General features: G+C 41.9%; 1 protein-coding gene and 1 non-coding gene across 2 annotated transcripts in view; both read left to right on the forward strand.

Moving 5' to 3' along the window:
- The window catches only part of URB1 (URB1 ribosome biogenesis factor), a 100,130-nt gene that overhangs the window by 11,982 nt on the left and 71,119 nt on the right, over window positions 1-17,029 (forward strand). The window contains exons 6-14 of the mRNA XM_089688935.1: window positions 3,980-4,065; window positions 5,104-5,226; window positions 5,911-6,041; window positions 8,658-8,853; window positions 10,491-10,628; window positions 12,490-12,663; window positions 13,199-13,343; window positions 15,529-15,645; window positions 16,914-17,026. Coding sequence (XP_089545061.1) covers window positions 3,980-4,065; window positions 5,104-5,226; window positions 5,911-6,041; window positions 8,658-8,853; window positions 10,491-10,628; window positions 12,490-12,663; window positions 13,199-13,343; window positions 15,529-15,645; window positions 16,914-17,026 — 1,223 coding nt within the window. The remainder of the gene's footprint in view (window positions 1-3,979; window positions 4,066-5,103; window positions 5,227-5,910; window positions 6,042-8,657; window positions 8,854-10,490; window positions 10,629-12,489; window positions 12,664-13,198; window positions 13,344-15,528; window positions 15,646-16,913; window positions 17,027-17,029) is intronic.
- LOC149452839 (U6 spliceosomal RNA) lies at window positions 10,206-10,309 on the forward strand. Its single transcript, XR_016314827.1, has one exon. It is a non-coding gene; the product is annotated as a U6 spliceosomal RNA (small nuclear RNA).

Here is a 17,029-nt window from a genome sequence, read left to right on the forward strand (position 1 = left end):
TGTGAATTACACAGGAATGTAGTGCTGTTGCTGTGCGATTCCTATGCGGTTCTCAGTGTGAACCTAGGCTAAGACATGTTCACTCATCTGCACACTTATAATCAAATCATATCAAGACAGTCCAACGTACCAGGCCACTGAAGCACTGTGGTCTGATAACACTGACATCCTGTGTGTTGTGGTCTCCTTTTTGAGTGGGCTTTCTCCTGTTTATCCAACTCCTATTTCAGAGGGATTAAATCAAGACACAGGCTGCAGGTAGAAGACTCTCATCAGCAAGCCTGTTCCATTGTAATGCTGACAGAGCAGGAGCACACCCCTGAGGTCAGCCCAACTAGACTGTGGTCTGTTCAGTAAAGGGGGAATGTCTTAGGAAATCTTTTTCTTTCTATAGTGGTATATGATTTTGACTACCAATGATTCCAGGGGGAAATAAAGGACAAAGATTATGCCTTAGATGTCTGTTGTGTCCACAAAAAAAAATATAGAAGAAATACTGGTAAGCACCAGGACAAGTGATCGTGAATAAGTTAATGTAGTATTTATAAAAGCCAGTGGATGGTACTGTTGGCTATGTGAAGATAATATCAGTAACACTCTGTTACAATACATAAGGCACATGATTTTACTGCGGAGAGCATTGATGATTTACCTAATTCATAAACCATATCATTTATATTTCTCTTTTCATCAGTCTAGAAGTGTTAGCCTGTGTTATCATAAAAGTTACAGTTTTTTATTCTAGTAAGCCCAGAAATTATATCACTTTAACTCCTACATTTGCTAAGTGGGCTGATTTCTGATTGGCTTTTACAGGTTCATGTATTGTTTCGTTTATTAGCTTGTGTTGAAGAATAGTGACATGCTGTATCCTTCCACATGGAGAGAAAGAAACAGAGGGCACACCAGCCTAGTGCATTACCTTAAAAGTATGTTTATTGAATGTTAAAAATAGGTATTGTACTCACAAATAGTCAATAATTAAAAGGCACATCATGAAAGAACAGCTCTGTCCAATTCGCACTGCGTATCTGTCTGTAATGAGAATTCTGGACATCAAAAGGCTGTCGTGTTTCGAGTACTAGCCTCTTCCTCAGAGCCATATAAACTTCGTTATGTGGTCCTAATGACATTGAGTCCATCCCTAAGCGCAGGAGTATCTGGGTTTTCTAATTCTACACTAGCTGGCTGTCTGGTTACACAAAAAGCATGTCCGATCTGCTGAGATATAGAGGGACTGCCCAGTTATAAAGTGGGACTGACTGATGCACGACTGCACACCCAGTACTGGATGCACACAATTGTTCTTTTTGCCATGAATAATATTTTAGTTATAATGCATTGTTTATTTTGGAGCGCAGTATTTTATGGTAAATGTAGAATACGTATATGGATCAAATATCCAGTACTGTATCATTTACTGTATGGTACTATTAGGATACATATAACACAGGTAGATTGTAGAATAGGAAGTATATAGTAGCACTGCACTGGTTTTGGATTTTTCCTATTTTCATTCATGTTGAAGAAAGTAACCACATTTGTAGATTATAGCCATTTGGGAGGATCCCACTTGTCCATCTCTGAAATTGTGACCTTGATCTCTGAATGACCCAGAAACTATAATGGTTATGGGTCAGTTTTTAGTTGCTTTGTAAACCGCTCTTTCGTATCTGATGTAGATTATATATAAATACAAATGTACAAAAATAGTCATTTATTTAGTTAAATATATAAGGTTTAACCATCATTAGTTATACCATCATGCTGCAGTATTTTTATTCCTTTCCCTATTGTTTGTATTTCTTATGTTACTGCATAGAAGTATCTCATAGATTGTGCAATGTATGCAGTTGTATCTACTAATATTGCAATATTTATATGCAGCATCTAGTGGTCAAGAGGGACACTTACAACTCCCTTACAAATCTAATATACATTATCTATCTTGTATAATATAAAATAAGACAAGAGCCACTTCTTGTTTCCTGTTTAAGGGAAACGTGTAGGGTTGGAGCATTTTCTAAAGCTGGCCAAATATGAATCCAAATTCAGGGACCGGACAATTTTCGATCCTTGTATGGGCACTGTGGTTGAACAGAAATCAATCTACCAATCAATTTCTGTTCAACTGCCCTGTTTTAGCTGCTTGATCAGACATCGGAAATATTCCCTGCTGTCAGAATACAATAGCTCAGTGGATGGGGGGAATCGGATTAGTTTTTTTTTTTTTTTTTTGAACTTGCTGGTTAAATGAAAGCAGCAAATCATCTATGAACAGTTTTTAACTCAGTCTGCTGTCTTCGTCTTCCCCTCCCCTCTCCTCCATTTTGCACAACAGCACCACCTTTTCCTGCAGACCTGGATAGTTCAACATACCTAGAATTAAAAGATAACTTCACCTTTTGGAGCATGTTGATATGTTAAACCCATATTTAGGCTGTAACCTGTAACATGTTTCTATGCACCCACCTCCCGCCACCAGCGCTCCCCTCTCTGTGACAGCGGGCTTGGGATCATCTTCTCACACCCGCTGTCACAATTTGATAACAGCGAAGTCCTGCAGGGCTCCACCCACACTGCTGCGTTATTCAGTCACTGTTTCCATTGTGGCTAATGGCTTGTAGTTGAAAGGGCGCTGGTGAGTGCTTTCGTAATTCATTGATTCTTCCTGCAGTTCAAGTGGTTGTAAAGGCTCAAGGTTTTTTTTTTACCTTCATGCATTCACGAGAGCCTCAGCTCCCTAGGGACTCTCCCTCCTCATTGGCTGAGACAGCAGCTGGAGTCATTGGCTCCTTCCGCTGTCAGTCACAGCCAGTGAACCAATGAGGGGAGAGAGGGGGCAGGGCCGAGCCATGGTGCTTTGTGTGAATGGACATGCAGAGCAGCAGCTTTGGAGCGAGTCTGCCTGGGTACACCCATTGAAAGCTGCTTGTTTGGGGGCACTCGGCAGGAAGGAGGGGTCAGGAGTGATGGCGGGGGGGCCTGAGAAGTGGAGGATTGGGGCTGCTCTGTGTAAAACCACTGCACAGAGCAGGTGAGTATAACATGTTTTTTTTTTTTTTGAATCATTCGCTCCCTCCTCCTCCTCAGCCCAGTGTTCCAGTGAGCACGGGGGGTGGAGCAGAGAACGGTGACTGACAGTCACTGCTCTCTGCTCAGAGTGGCAGTGAGAACTCAGCGATCAGTGGTCATGAGCTGCTGGGGAACAGATGCAGTATTGGACTGATGCTGCATCCACCTAGGTAAGTATAATTTGGGGGGAAAAAAACACACTTCTCTTTTACCCTTACACTTCATGGCTAATGCACCACCTCTCTCTTTGCTTTCCTCCTCAGTGTTGCACCTCTTCTTCCCTAACACACTCTCCAAAGCAATGTTACATTCTACTGTGTGTGTTCATTGTTCACTCTTCTTTTTTTTTTTGGTCATCCTTTGCTTTCACTTGAGTGCACATACTCTGGAATGATTGCTCATCAGGTGCTGGGCTACCCCCACTTATTACACAAAACAAATGAAGTAACCACCGACATAAAACACACTTGCATGGATGGGAAACAGACACACTTACAGAGCAGACATGCACAGTCAAGGCAGAGACATGCAATTAGATCGTACAAATATGTGTGGTGAGGGGAGATGCTAGCAGCCAACGAAATGTCAGCTCAGGCTGTAAGGCCTCCATGGAGGCTGATCTGCCTCCTGCTGGAGTTAAGGCTGATAACTGAGGCTCTGTTTAGTCTTTTGGAAGAAGATAAACCAATCACTTTAGAAAGTCTTTATAATTTCATGTAATCCTATTAGTGCCTTTTGTTATATAGTAAGTGAGTGTGTTATCAGCTCATACAGAATATAGGATGGCCTTACAAACTAACGCTCAGTCTGATATGTCCGCTGTGACAAAAGGAATACAAATCAAAATTCCTGAAAGGAAAGACTGCACCATTATCTGATTGCTGTTGTTTTTTTTTTCTTTTAGGTTTTTTTACTGAGATTTTCTTCACTGGGATAAAGGAAGATAGAATATCTACCATAAACCTCCTGTTATCCTTGCTGCAAACCAAGGTGAGGTCTCTGTTCTAATACAGTACTTTCAAAGCTTAAACTTCTCTGTGTTCATTAGCCCTTCCCAAACTTTTATTTTAAAGTCTAAATTCACCTTTAGGAACATGTTACACCTTTATTTAGGGTGTAACATGTTCCTAAGCATCCTCTTACCACCCCCAAAGCCTATCCTTTGTGATATCAGGCAGGAGTTGTCTTCTCCCCCACAGCCCGTCACATTTAAAATAGGGGCAGATCTGTGAATGAATAAACTACAAGTCCTGTCTTCCACCACAGCAGATGGACTTGTAATTCATTGATACTTCCTTCAACTTTCTAACTGAAGCCCATACAGAAGTAGAGGCAGAAAACTGGAGGGAGAGTGTGTAGAAGCCTGACATTGCATCCGTGATCCACTGATTGCAGCTGCAATGTATTGGAGGCTTCATTGGGAAAAAAATAATGCAGTTTTTTCCTGCAAAAATAAGTGCATTTTTTTTTTCATAAAGGTGAACTTGGCCTTTAATTCTGGATGGAGTACCTTGTTAGTTCTTCCTTTTTTTTTTTATTATTATTATTATTATTGTATTATTATTCCTTGTCCTGTCAGGAGGAATTCCCTTCACTTCCTAGACACACTAAAAGAAGAAAGAAAACATCAATTTTGTTTTCTTTATAATGAACAATTTTTATGAGTCACAATTTACAATAAAACAAAACCTTTAGGCAATAAGTAGTACATATTATACTAGTTTAAATAACCTAGAGAAAGGTAGGGGCCTCAAAGGAGGACATCTATATTAGGCCAGGGGAAATCCCTCTGACAGTCGCAACTGGAACAGGTCATTGGACATTTGTTCACCAGGGTATAATATAGAGGATGCACACCCCAGAGGGGCTCAGACAGCAATAAAAACCTGACAGGGGTTCTAACACTTCCTAACTGTATCCAAATGAAGATAAATGTTGTTGTTATTTAATATGTCATCCTATTTTTTCTTTTATTCCAGCTTGCTTCATTAATTCCCATTCAGTGTATTTTTGTAATTCTTCTTGCAGGTTATTCACAATAAAGCCATCACAAAGACCCAGAAAGTGCGTTTTTTTACTTCTGCCATTTTGAATCAAATAGCTTCGCTATACCGCTGGAATGGCATTGTAGATGTCAGCAAGAATGTGCAGGTACAGTGTCCTTAGGCAGATCATTCTTGTGTGAAGTATGCTGTGCTGTTTTAGGGATTGGATCAGAACCGTGTAGTGCATATCTGATATTAATTTTTATGGTGACAACCAGCTACATCAGTCCCTGCTACCAGTAGTCATACGTTTTGGTGAAATCATAGGTTCAATTTTCTGAATTAATCTTGCATTGATTGTTCTTCATGACCCATTACCAATCATCCAAAACTGATTTGATGTTTAGTAATTTCAGGTGGTAGACAAAGCTTTGTAAATTTTTGGGGTCTCCAGTGATAAAAAAAAAAACCCTCTTTTGAGTTTCCAACTCTACCTGCCAGCTGTCACCAGTACTTGGAGAACTTGCGGTATAGGCTTGCATTGTTTCTCACATTAGCAAATACAGAAGGAGAGCAAAACCACTAGAATACAACATTAGGAGCAGAAGAATTAATCCCAAAGGGGAATATCTGTGCTGGCGTTCACAAGAGTTAGAAACTACTAGCGGTGTAATATGTACTCTGTCATCTACTTCTAACTGAAGTGTCAGTTTTTTGTGAACTTAGCCCTTAAGATGTATTCTCTGTATGTTATGCTAGTGAGTTTGGCTGTTATACACCAGTTATTTTATTTTAAAAATTCCTAAGTGTTCACTAAAATAATGTTTCGGTTTTTTTTCTTTTTCTTTAGGACACAAATGATCCCAAAGAAGCGGGGAAATCGATGATAAGGGAGCTGGTACACAACTTCCTGAAGGATCTGTGCTGCTCTTTAAAGCATGGAATTAATTTCTATGATCCAAGCTTGGGCACAGCTGCAAGGTGAAAGAAATAGAAATATAATTAAGCACCATTTTTCTAGAGCTATACAATGACAGAATACAGACTGCCCAAGTTTCAGGGACAGATTGTCCAGATTACCTAATTCCGTTTTCGTGTTACAGAAAGAGGAGTGCCCAAGCTGTTGAGCTGTAGAGAGGGACTTAGTGGGTTATAGCCAGCTATTGAGAAGCTGCTCATGCTGACAGAGATTATTATGGTTCTCTATTGTTCCTTACGTTTCACACCTTAAAATGAATATGGACAGCAGTGTGCATTAAGGCCCCTTTTAAAGTGATTATAAAGTTTTTTTTTTGCAAAATAATAAACATGTCTATACTTACCTGCTGTGTGCAGTGGTTTTCCACAGAGCAGCCTGGATCCTCCTCTTCTCTGGTCTCCAGCAGGCTCTCCTGGCTCATTCTTTCTGTTGCATGCCCCCACAGCAAGCAGCTTGCTGTGGGGGCACCTGCTGCTCCGTGTGTCCATTCACACAAGGAGCTGCGGCTTGGTCCCCCCCCCCTCTCCTCATTGGTTTACTGGCTGTGATTGACAGCAGCAGGAGTCAATAGCTCCTGATTGCTGTCTCAGCCAATGAGGAAGCAGAGACCTGGGACAGCCGAGGCTGTTACTCACATCGCTGGATCCCGATGAGGCTCAGGTAAGTATTGAGGGAGTTGGGGGAGCTGCTGCACACAGATGGTCTTTTACCTTCATGCATAGAATGCATGAAGGTAAAAAAACCTTCAGCCTTTACAACCACTTTAACTATTAGTTGACTAAAGATTCAACATGTCTTTTACCGTAGGGTTAAGCAGGGCTGGGGTTGCCACTAGGCAACCACCTAGGGTGCACTGCCACCTAGGGGTGCAGCCACGGCTGCTTGTTTCCCCACTCTCCGCCATAGCCTGAACTGGGGGAGGTTAAAGATTTCAGTTGTGCCCTCCCCCCCTTCCCACCTGGCCTGTCTTTCTATGAACTCTGCCTGGAGGGAGCCGGAAGGTGCGGGCTGTGCTCTCCTTTCCCGTCAGTGGAGCGATCCTCCATAAAGCAGATGACACAGGATCTCTCTTATATTGGCATGTTCAGTGTTTCATTTGTTCCTTGCTCCCTGCTGCCGAGAGATGAGCGGTCATTGGAGATAGGGGACAGAGTAGTCAAATTGTGTACAGCCCGATCCAAGAGCGATCATGTGTCATCTACTGTATGTAGGATATCTCCACTGACAGGAGTGAGAGCATAGCACAACCCACAATTCTACCTGGTTTAAGCCTGTAAGTTTGGGGTCGGGCTTACAGGTTGGGGGAACTGTACACAATGAAAGGGGTGGGGGGAGGGCTAACAATCATTTGTGCTGAGATTAAAGGTTTGTGCAGTAGGGAGAATGGGGGCTATTTGTGCTGGAAAAGGAATAGGGAATGATAGGATGGGGAGGAATTTGTGCTAGGAGAAGGAATTGGGGGATATATGCTGGGGGGTTAAGGGGATTTGTACTAAAAGGGGGCATGATTTGGGTAAGGTGGGAGGATTTTATGCCAGGAAGGGTAATTTGGATGGGTTTTATCTACAGGAGAGACTTAGGGGAATTTTGTCCTAGGTGGGGGGATTGAAGGAAGAGGATTGGTGCTGGGAGGGGGGCTTGGGGGTATTTGTGTTAGGTGGGGGGATTGGAGGCAATTTGTGCTAGGAGAAGGGGATTGGGGGAAATTTGTTCTAGGAGAAGGGGATTGGGGGACATTTGTGCTAAGAGAAGGGGATTAGGAGGGGATTTGTGTGTAAGAGGGGATTGATCTAGGAGGGGGGATAGGGGGACTTGTGCTAGGATAGGGAATAGGGATTTGGGTGGGGAGGAAGGATTTGTGCTGGGAAGGGTAGTTTGGAAGTGGTTTTGCTAGGAGGAGGGATATAGGAGGATATGTGTTAGGAGGGGTGAAGTATAACTACAGATGACAATTCATTTGTTTATTTTTTTGGGGGGGATTGCAATTAGCTGGACTTGCCTAGGGTTACCATCGGCATTGGTGTTAATAGCTATGCAGAGCTGAGCATGGCAAATATCTCCCAAGGAACCAGTGTGGAGTACAGGGAAGCTTTGTTTCCCTTGCTAGATCAAGTGATAGATCACATAGTTCCATCATCCATAAAGTCTTTAATGCTCTCAGGAACCACTGAGGTTCCTCCCTTCCCTCACTATGGCTGTGACAATGATTGTTCTGTACATGACTATACAGACTCCACTTGAAGACAAACGATAGAGCATATCTGGGTCCATGTGAAATCTTCATAGAAGTGCAGAAAGGACTAAAGCTCACCATACGTATTTACTATCTAACTGTACAATCAGCTTTAGATTTATCTAAACTATGTTAATGGAATCCTACCTCCCAGTCAAATAGTGTTCAATCTGGCATGCCCTTGCACTGCATAATTGTTGGCAAATCTAAAGGAGATTGTACAAACAGATTGTAACATGTGGTGGCCATAGGAGTTATAAAGAGTAACTAAGATCTTCCTACTGGGGTGCTTCAACAGAAAACATAACTGTTTATCATTTTACTTAAATGACTATGGATGGTGGTGTGCACTGAAGCCCATTTAAACTTTGTTTGCTGTACCTAGGGCTGGTAACTTGGTCCTCCTGCAGTTCCTGGTTGGACTGAAATCAGCGACTGAAGATGAGCTGGTTGGGGAGTTGGTGGTGAATATACTAAAGGTTTGTCCAGATTTACTCAGCCGGTATTTTAAGGAAACACAATACTCTTTTGTTCCCCGACTCAAAACTGCCTGGCTGGACAACATCAAACTTCTGAAAAAGGTGAGTCTTCATAAATGCTTTATTGCTTCTTGTTGAAAATGCATTCCTTCACACTCTGCAAAATCAGTAGAGGGCTACTAAAAATGGACCAATAATATACTTTCCATCGTCTTTATTGTAATGTTTTCTGCTCTTAAAGTGATATCACTTACAGTTGAACTATGGGCAAAAAGAATGACTTGTTTTGTAGCCTGTCAATAGCATTAATAAAGCAATTTTTGGTTTTCTAATTCCCCGCTGTTGCACAGTTTTTTATATGTTGATCCTGGCAGTAAATCCATTGCATTTACTCTTCCTGTCGCAGGTCATCCTGTCTGGCCAATATCACAGATAAAGAGGATGGGAGAAACCATATAACACTGCCAGGGCTGCTTACAGCAGTGTTCTCACATCCATATGGTTTTAACTTATCTTTTGGAAAGCAAAAAAAAAATGGTTTCTCTAACTCGGGAGTCTCCAAATTTTTTGAACAAAGGGCTTGTTTACTGTCCTTTTAAATGTTAAGGGGGTGGGGGGTAGAAAATGGTAATAGTGCAAAAAATAGTGCCCCATCAATAGTGTTAGTGGGAAGAATGCCTCATCTTTCATGTCAGAGGAAGAATAATGGATCACCATTAGTATTAGTGGTAGGAATAGTGCCCCATTCTTGGTGTCAGTGGGAGGAATAGTTCCTCATCATTGGTGTCATTAGGAGGAATATTGCCCTGAGGGTCGGATAAAGGCAAGCCAAGGTCCACAGTTTGGAGACCACTGCTCTAACTAATTAAAAATTGTTATCTGAAGTTGGGCTTAAAGTGGTTGCAAATGCTCAAGATTTTTTACCTGCAGGCATTCTCCCCCAGCCTCCCTATTACCTCAGCCCCATTGCAATGTGCACAAGAGCCTCATCTGTCTCTCCCTTCTCGTTGGCTGAGACAGCAGCTGGAGCCATTGGCTCTCACTGCTGTCAATCACAGCCAGTGAGCCAATGGGGGGGAGGGGGCGGGTAGAACCGCGGCTGTGTATGTGAATGGACATGCAAAGCAGCAGCTTGGGAGCGAGCCTGCCTGGGTGTCTCCATTGCAAGCTGCTTGCTCTGGGGGCACTCGGCAGGAAGGAGGGTTCAGGAGTGCTGGCGGGGGACCTGAGAAAAGGAGGATAAGGGCTGCTCTGTTCAAAACTACTGCATAGAGCAGGTAAGTATAACATGTTTGTAATTTGACTGTGCTGCTGTTAAAGAGATTTACTGGCAGGATCAACAGGTAATAAATTTTTGTTACTGGGGGTACTCAAAAAAACAAAAACTGTTGTGTTAATGCTAGTGACAGCCTGCATCATAGTTACTTTAAAAAACAAACAAAAAAACCCACAATATTTGTGGCGGCAGGACGTATACAGAAACTGGAACAAAACAGAAAATTAGCATTGGCCCTGTGCCAGAGTCACATGCTAATTTACTAAAATATTCAATTTTTTTTTCTAAATTGCTGTTATTTTAACATAATTAAAAAAAAAAAAAAAATCTGTCTACAGACCTGCATTAGTGATGGAGCTTGAACTCCTGCCTCACAGACATTAATTTTAGCCGGAGAGGCAGCTCATTATATTGAATGGCCAATAGGAATGTGTGGATTGTTAATCTAACTTGGCTCTTGCAGATTTATGATGCCCAGCCACCAGTGTCTGTCGCCTTCAAGACCACAGAATATGTGCCTCTTCCACGGCTGATAAATATGGTGATGATAACAACTGTGGCTCCTGTGTGCAACAAGACCATGCTCACTCAAGGCCTTAATGTAAGTTAATGTCTAGTTTTTAGTTTTCCTGATCTGTCTTCAGTGATAGCATGCACTCTGAACTTGTGGGTATACAGTCTTTGTGCCATTCCTTCTCATGGGAACCATAGAGTAGCATCATAAAGGCCCTAGCCCTATATCCCTGGTAGCTGCAGGTATTCATTCTGTATTCTGTAGCCATTAGTTTCCTATAATGACCCTCTGGTTTCAATACTTTAAAGCAGTTACACTCAGGTCCATAAATATTGGGACATCGACACAATTCTAACATTTTTGGCTCTATACACCACCACAATGGATTTGAAATGAAACGAGAACAAGATGTGCTTTAACTGCAGACTGTCAGCTTTAATTTGAGGGTATTTACATCCAAATCAGGTGAACGGTGTAGGAATTACAACAGTTTGCATATGTGCCTCCCACTTGTTAAGGGACCAAAAGTAATGGGACAGAATAATAATCATCAAACTTTCACTTTTTAATACTTGGTTGCAAATCCTTTGCAGTCAATTACAGCCTGAAGTCTGGAACGCATAGACATCACCAGACGCTGGGTTTCATCCCTGGTGATGCTCTGCCAGGCCTCTACTGCAACTGTCTTCAGCCTATCAGAAAGTGCGTCACAGGATTACTATCACCTGAGAGTGGAAGGCTGTGTAACACAGGAACATACAACTCTGGGCTTAAATCCTGCACATAAGGAATTACTCCTAGACAGCAGTAGATTGAGCTGACCTCTTGATGGGGTTTTTTAAAGCTGAACTCCAGTCAGCAGGTAATGTACACATATTTGTGTCTCCCCCACTGGGTTGTAACAGTTAAGTTAGTTTAGGGGGCAAGAAATGGGCTGTAATTATCACCTTATTCCTCACTCCCCTGACAGCGGGTGCTCTCCTCCACTCCCAGAATGTGAAAAGGTCCTCCACATCCTCATTTACCATGCAGGGCCTGTGGATGATCAGTCTCACAAAAGTGCTTCTCTTTGCTGGTCATATAATCTCCTGCTGACTGATGTTATCATGTGCAATTCAGAATGGCTAGTCCTGTGTTGTATGCGATGGCATCAGCAGGTGACACCGTGGGACTGGTGAGAAGGAAGGTAAGTATTTCTACCTATTACTTTTCTCCTAGACTAAAAGAGCATTTAAACCTTACAACCCGGGAAGCCACAAATACGTTTCTATCACTTGCTGACCTGTGTCCAATTTTAACCTTTTTAAAGTTACAGACCACTCATTTTGTATGTCTCCATACATCCAGGAGATGTCAATAGCATAGTTTTGATCCTGCGATGTGCACGAGAGCAGAAGCTCTCCCGTGTCTCTGCCGCCTTATGTCCCGCTGCTGTCAATCACTGCCAGTGAGGAGAGACTCAGACAAACTGAGTGGGGTTCAGGAGCAAGCACACACTGGGGCTCTCAGCAGGAGGAAGGGGTCTGGAGCACCGGTGGGGTATACAAGAAGATAACAAGGCTGCTCTGTGCAAAACCATCAATTGATCACTTAAAGCTTGGAATGGAGAGTGCGGTTGCTGATGATATCTGCATGCCATATAACACTTCAAGTTGATTTCTTCACTTCAATTTCGAGTTCAATAAGTTAGAGCAGATGAATGTGTGTGCAACAGTGAACACTGCTGACAAAGTATCTCTTATATCCCTGTAAAGAAAGCACTGCAGAACCTCGCATTAGTTGCAACGGATGCCTTATTGGCTGCATTTCTGAAAGCTATAAGGATGTAGATTTCAGGCCCTTTTAATTATTTATATATATTCAAACACTTACATAAATTTTATCATTTTTAACAAAACGAGCTGACATTTTCCCTTCTTATCATAGAATATGTTTTTCACTGTTGCAGGTGCCAAATAAGATTGTAAAACATACAGTCTTGTCCCTGATGTCCTCAATCTTGAAAAGGGCCGAGCTGAACATCAGTCATTGTCTAAAGGAAGAAGTGTGGCAGAAATCTGACTTGTACACTCCAACAGCGATGGCAGATTTCGCCCAGAAATACAGAGAGGCTCTCAGCAAGGTGAGGATAGCCTATAATGTTTTTTTCTATGTAGGCCAGGCATAAAGAATCGGGGGTATTTATCAATTTAATTTACTATAGCTTGAATCATTTAAAGTAGAATTCCAGGCTAAACCTACCTGATTTTAAAAATGCTCCCTCTCTGCTTTTAACACCTATGTTGACTAACCTGTTTGAGTAAGATGTGCATACTTACCTATTTTCAGGCCACTCTGCTGTGGACATGTTATCTCTCCTGTGTCAGGCAGAAGCAGCTGCAGGGAAGAGGAGAGGGCACTCGACAATGGCTGGAATGCCTGTGAGCAGTGACATCACTCTCGGGCTTCTATGGCCCAACTGTTGCCAGCGCTCCCTCCTTTTCTCTACAGCTGCTGTGGACTAACACAGGGGAGTTGGATCACGTGTATGACTAGCCTAAGTCTTACTTGGGGGATGCTGGAGCCCTCTAGAAACTTGCCAACCCATGAGAGGGGAAGATTCACTGTAGGCTTCTTTACAGCTCATGGGTTTCAGACCTGAATTCTTGTCCCAACAGCTCTTGCCTGACATCAATACAGTTGTAGCAACCTGGCAGTCCCTCCTGAAACACGAAGAGGCTGGAAAGGAGGAAGTAAAAAAAATACCTGGGGGAAAACCATTGGATTCCACAGGGGACCTTCCTGTACTCACAGAAAAAGAGGGTGAGGTTGTCTGTTTTTTTTTTTTCCTTTGTTTTTCTTTTCTGTTTTACCAAATTGTGGCCTCACACTGCCCCACTGCACTTTGGCAAAAGCGCAGCTAACTTGTGGTTTTTGCGCGGGTCATTTGTGCTTTCCATAGACTTCAGTTATGTCCTGTGGTTTTGGTGCACTTTCTGAAACCACACCAAAATCATGGTACATAATAAGTCTATGGGAAAGCTAACCTAATAAAAACCGCGGGCTAGCTGTGCTTTACCCAATGCACAGCAGGGCAGTGTGAAGCTGCCCTTAAGGCCATGTATTAAGAAAAGTCAGTGAAGTGAAGCTGATCCAATTCATTTTACTTGGGAGCCTTCTCACATTTTTAAAGCTAAACTCCAGGCAGCAGCAAAATACACGTCATCTGTTTTAGCTGCCAGCAGCATTGTAATTTTGTACAACAACGTCTGCTTTTCATATTGCTCTGGCAGACAGAATAGCCAGGAGGGCTACTCAATTTTCTTTTGTTAGAGTTTTAGAGTGGTCATCACTTCACCTTCATCCTGCTGAATGGACAATGAAGTAGCAGCTACACACTGATAAGTCATCAATTCTGTTTATTCCTACTCTCAATCTCTTTCTGTAGCTCAAAAGTGAGATATTGGGGGTCTGACTAGTAAAGAAAAAAAATAGTACAACAAAATGCAAAAAAACACCAGAAATAACCCCTCACACGCACACAAATTTAACACATACACGCATCACACATATTTTGGTAATGTACATTTTATGTTGGTGCACCAACACCCTAAGGAGGTTGTCAAAACTGGAAATTGCAAAATATGGTGCACTTCTGCATAGGGTCCTGTGCTTTCAGAAAATTTATGGTGGGGGGGGGGGGGGGATTTTACTAACCCATCAAAGCTGTAAGCAGAATATACGGTAAAAATTGATGCAAAAAAAAAACAAACCTGGTCTGGGCTGCTGAGGTCTGGCAGTGAAAGGGTTAAAAAAAACCCACGTTTTGACAGTAGTATGTGGCTGACATTGTTAAACTTTTGAAAATGCTAGTTGCCTGGCTGATTCTGGTTTCAATACCTTGTGACAAACCAGGAACAATCATGTGACGGGTGAAGTCAGAACTCCTAATCTGCAAACTTGTTCCAGGCCAGTGGCATAAAGTATTGTTGCCAATGATTCACCCAAGCTGTTTATTTTGCTATCTTTTACTATTAAAGGTACACTCCCATTACAGATGCAAATTAAACCTTGAGATCCAGAAAGTGAGCATAACATACTTGCTGATGTAGGTATTTCATGCAAGCATTGTTAGTTATATCCAGTCTGCTTCATGGTGATCTGAGAACCCATGCTTTTCTTTCAGGAAAGCTATTTCTAGACGTGCCCACTGTGGGTTCCTTACACTTACAAAGAAGGCCTGATATTAAAAAAAACAAACCAAATGTCAATACTAAGAAGTTGCTCGCAGCCACCAATCAGTCAAACCTGGCTCAGAAGTTTAATTTTGATTATGATAAAGTAACTTACACAGCATAGGTATCAGGAAATACACAAAAAAAAACAAAAAACTGATCACCTGCCCAGGTCTATAACTGGCTTATTAAACAGTGAACATGGAGGGCGTCACTATGTGAAAGATTCAAAAAATAGAAATATCCAGTTCAACTTGCCAGCCTACCCCAGTCTAATCACGGCTATTGTTGGCAAGGAACATGGATATGTATAACTTATCAGCAGAGGGGGATCAGAAAAGCCAGTTCAATCTGCCAGCCAGTTGGCCAACTATCAAAGACCAAATTAACCTATCTAGAAACATGCATTTAAAAACAGGGGTTTAGTTAGCACACTTTTGCAAATACATACGTAAGCCACAGAGCCACGTCACGGCACCCTGAATATCTGTGGTCCTAACTCTATAAATCTAGAGAGTCCTCACAGTGGAGGCACATGCATTTAAATGGAAATACACACCCAGTCACTCTGTGAGACGATTTGTACATTCTTGCAGCAGAGACCTACCTAGAACTTTATAGTGCATTGAATGAACTTGTCTTATTTTAGGATAGGATCAGCAGCTCATGGATTTATTTTGCATGTTGCCTAGCATTGCTGTTTGATATATCTTACCCTGAAGATGTAATAAACGTACAATAGTTTATATTGCAATCTTCTTTTTTTTGCCTAGATGATGTTCAGACCACTCTTGTGAAGACTTCCCTCCTCCAAGTCCTATGTTTGTATCAGAGGGTGGTGCCTCATGTAGTGTCTCAGAGTAATTTCGATTTCAGTAAACTTCTCAAAGGTGAGTAAAGGGTAGGTGCTGTGGGGCAGGTACACTGCTATCCCTTGTACCGCTTATAAATCACTTTTGTCACATCTGACCTCACAATAGGCTTCTCGAGACCCTGTTTTCTATGTGTCTATTTTTATTAAAATAAATCAATTCCTGTGAAAAGTGATTTTGGATAAAAGTTGCCTTCAATGCCAGGAGTTAATTGAATTTCACACACCCCGCTTCAAGTCAATTCTCTCCGCAAAACAGAAGTGCATTTCCTGTATCTAGGTTACCTGCAAATGTGTTGATGGAAAGGTTTAATTGCTGACCTCGCAGGCTGTTTCTGTCGTCTCTTTGCTAGGTGACTAATCAAACATCCAAATGGTATGTTACATATTTAGGCATTATGTAAAATTGCTGGTGAAGGAGGGTAACAGTACTTTTTAAATACAATAAAGTAAATTAAATGCAGTATTTATTGTTTTCAGTTTTCACTAAGATAAGCTGAGGGTCTTTAATTGAAATCTAATATACAGAAAATAATATTTAGATGTGATTAGATACATTTATGCTACTATCTGTCAGACATATAAACACATCTTTACTTTTGCTGAAATTAGGCATACGGTGTGTATTTGTACCTTAATCTTGGGCTCTTTTGTGCATTACCTGTGTAGTAATCCAACATGAAACAACTCCTGTAGTTTGCCTCTGTGCAGGAGCTTCCTGTAATAAAGACCATCTACTGTTGCTCTCTGTCCTTGTGCAGGGTGACTGGCCTTGTCTCTGCCCCCTCCTGTAGTTTTCTGCAGGCAGCCTGTAGCAAGTGGTGTCTGCTGGGTCCCTCTGTTAGCTCTGCTCTCTGCACAGGCTGTGTACAACACAGTGATGGTGTCACTGTTAATTAGACAAGGTATTAATTGGGTTTGCAAAGTCATTTTGTGTATATGATTAATATTTTTAAATGAGGGATTTTGTGCCCAGTGTCAGGTTTTAATATGGAGTGTACCAATGCAACACTATTTGCCAGCAGAGTTGCTTGGTTTCCTCTGATACACTAGAAGTTTTGGCCCTTAATATTCAACATATTGATTCTTTGTCTTTACATTAATCCTCTTGGATGCCAGTGGCCATAGGGTATAGCCTACTTATGCTCTAGGTGACACGGCAGCAGCAGATTAACTGTCACAAGAGAAAGATACCTTTCCTTTCTCAGAGTTATAATATTGTTTTGGTAATGACAATATGTGCCCTTTAGAGTGATAAGTTCACTTTAATGTTCCATTTTAACCCAGGCATTGTAAGCGAGAGAGGTGTACGTGAAGAGGTCCCCCCGATCTTGCAGCATCAGATCCTTCAAGTGGCCCTGGAGCTGCCCGCCAACAAGTTTTCCTGGTTTAAAGTGCAGGTT

Source organism: Staurois parvus, unplaced genomic scaffold (genome assembly GCF_062004578.1).
Source record: "Staurois parvus isolate SC_StPar_1 unplaced genomic scaffold, SC_StPar_1.0 ptg000461l, whole genome shotgun sequence".
NCBI lineage: Eukaryota > Metazoa > Chordata > Amphibia > Anura > Ranidae > Staurois > Staurois parvus.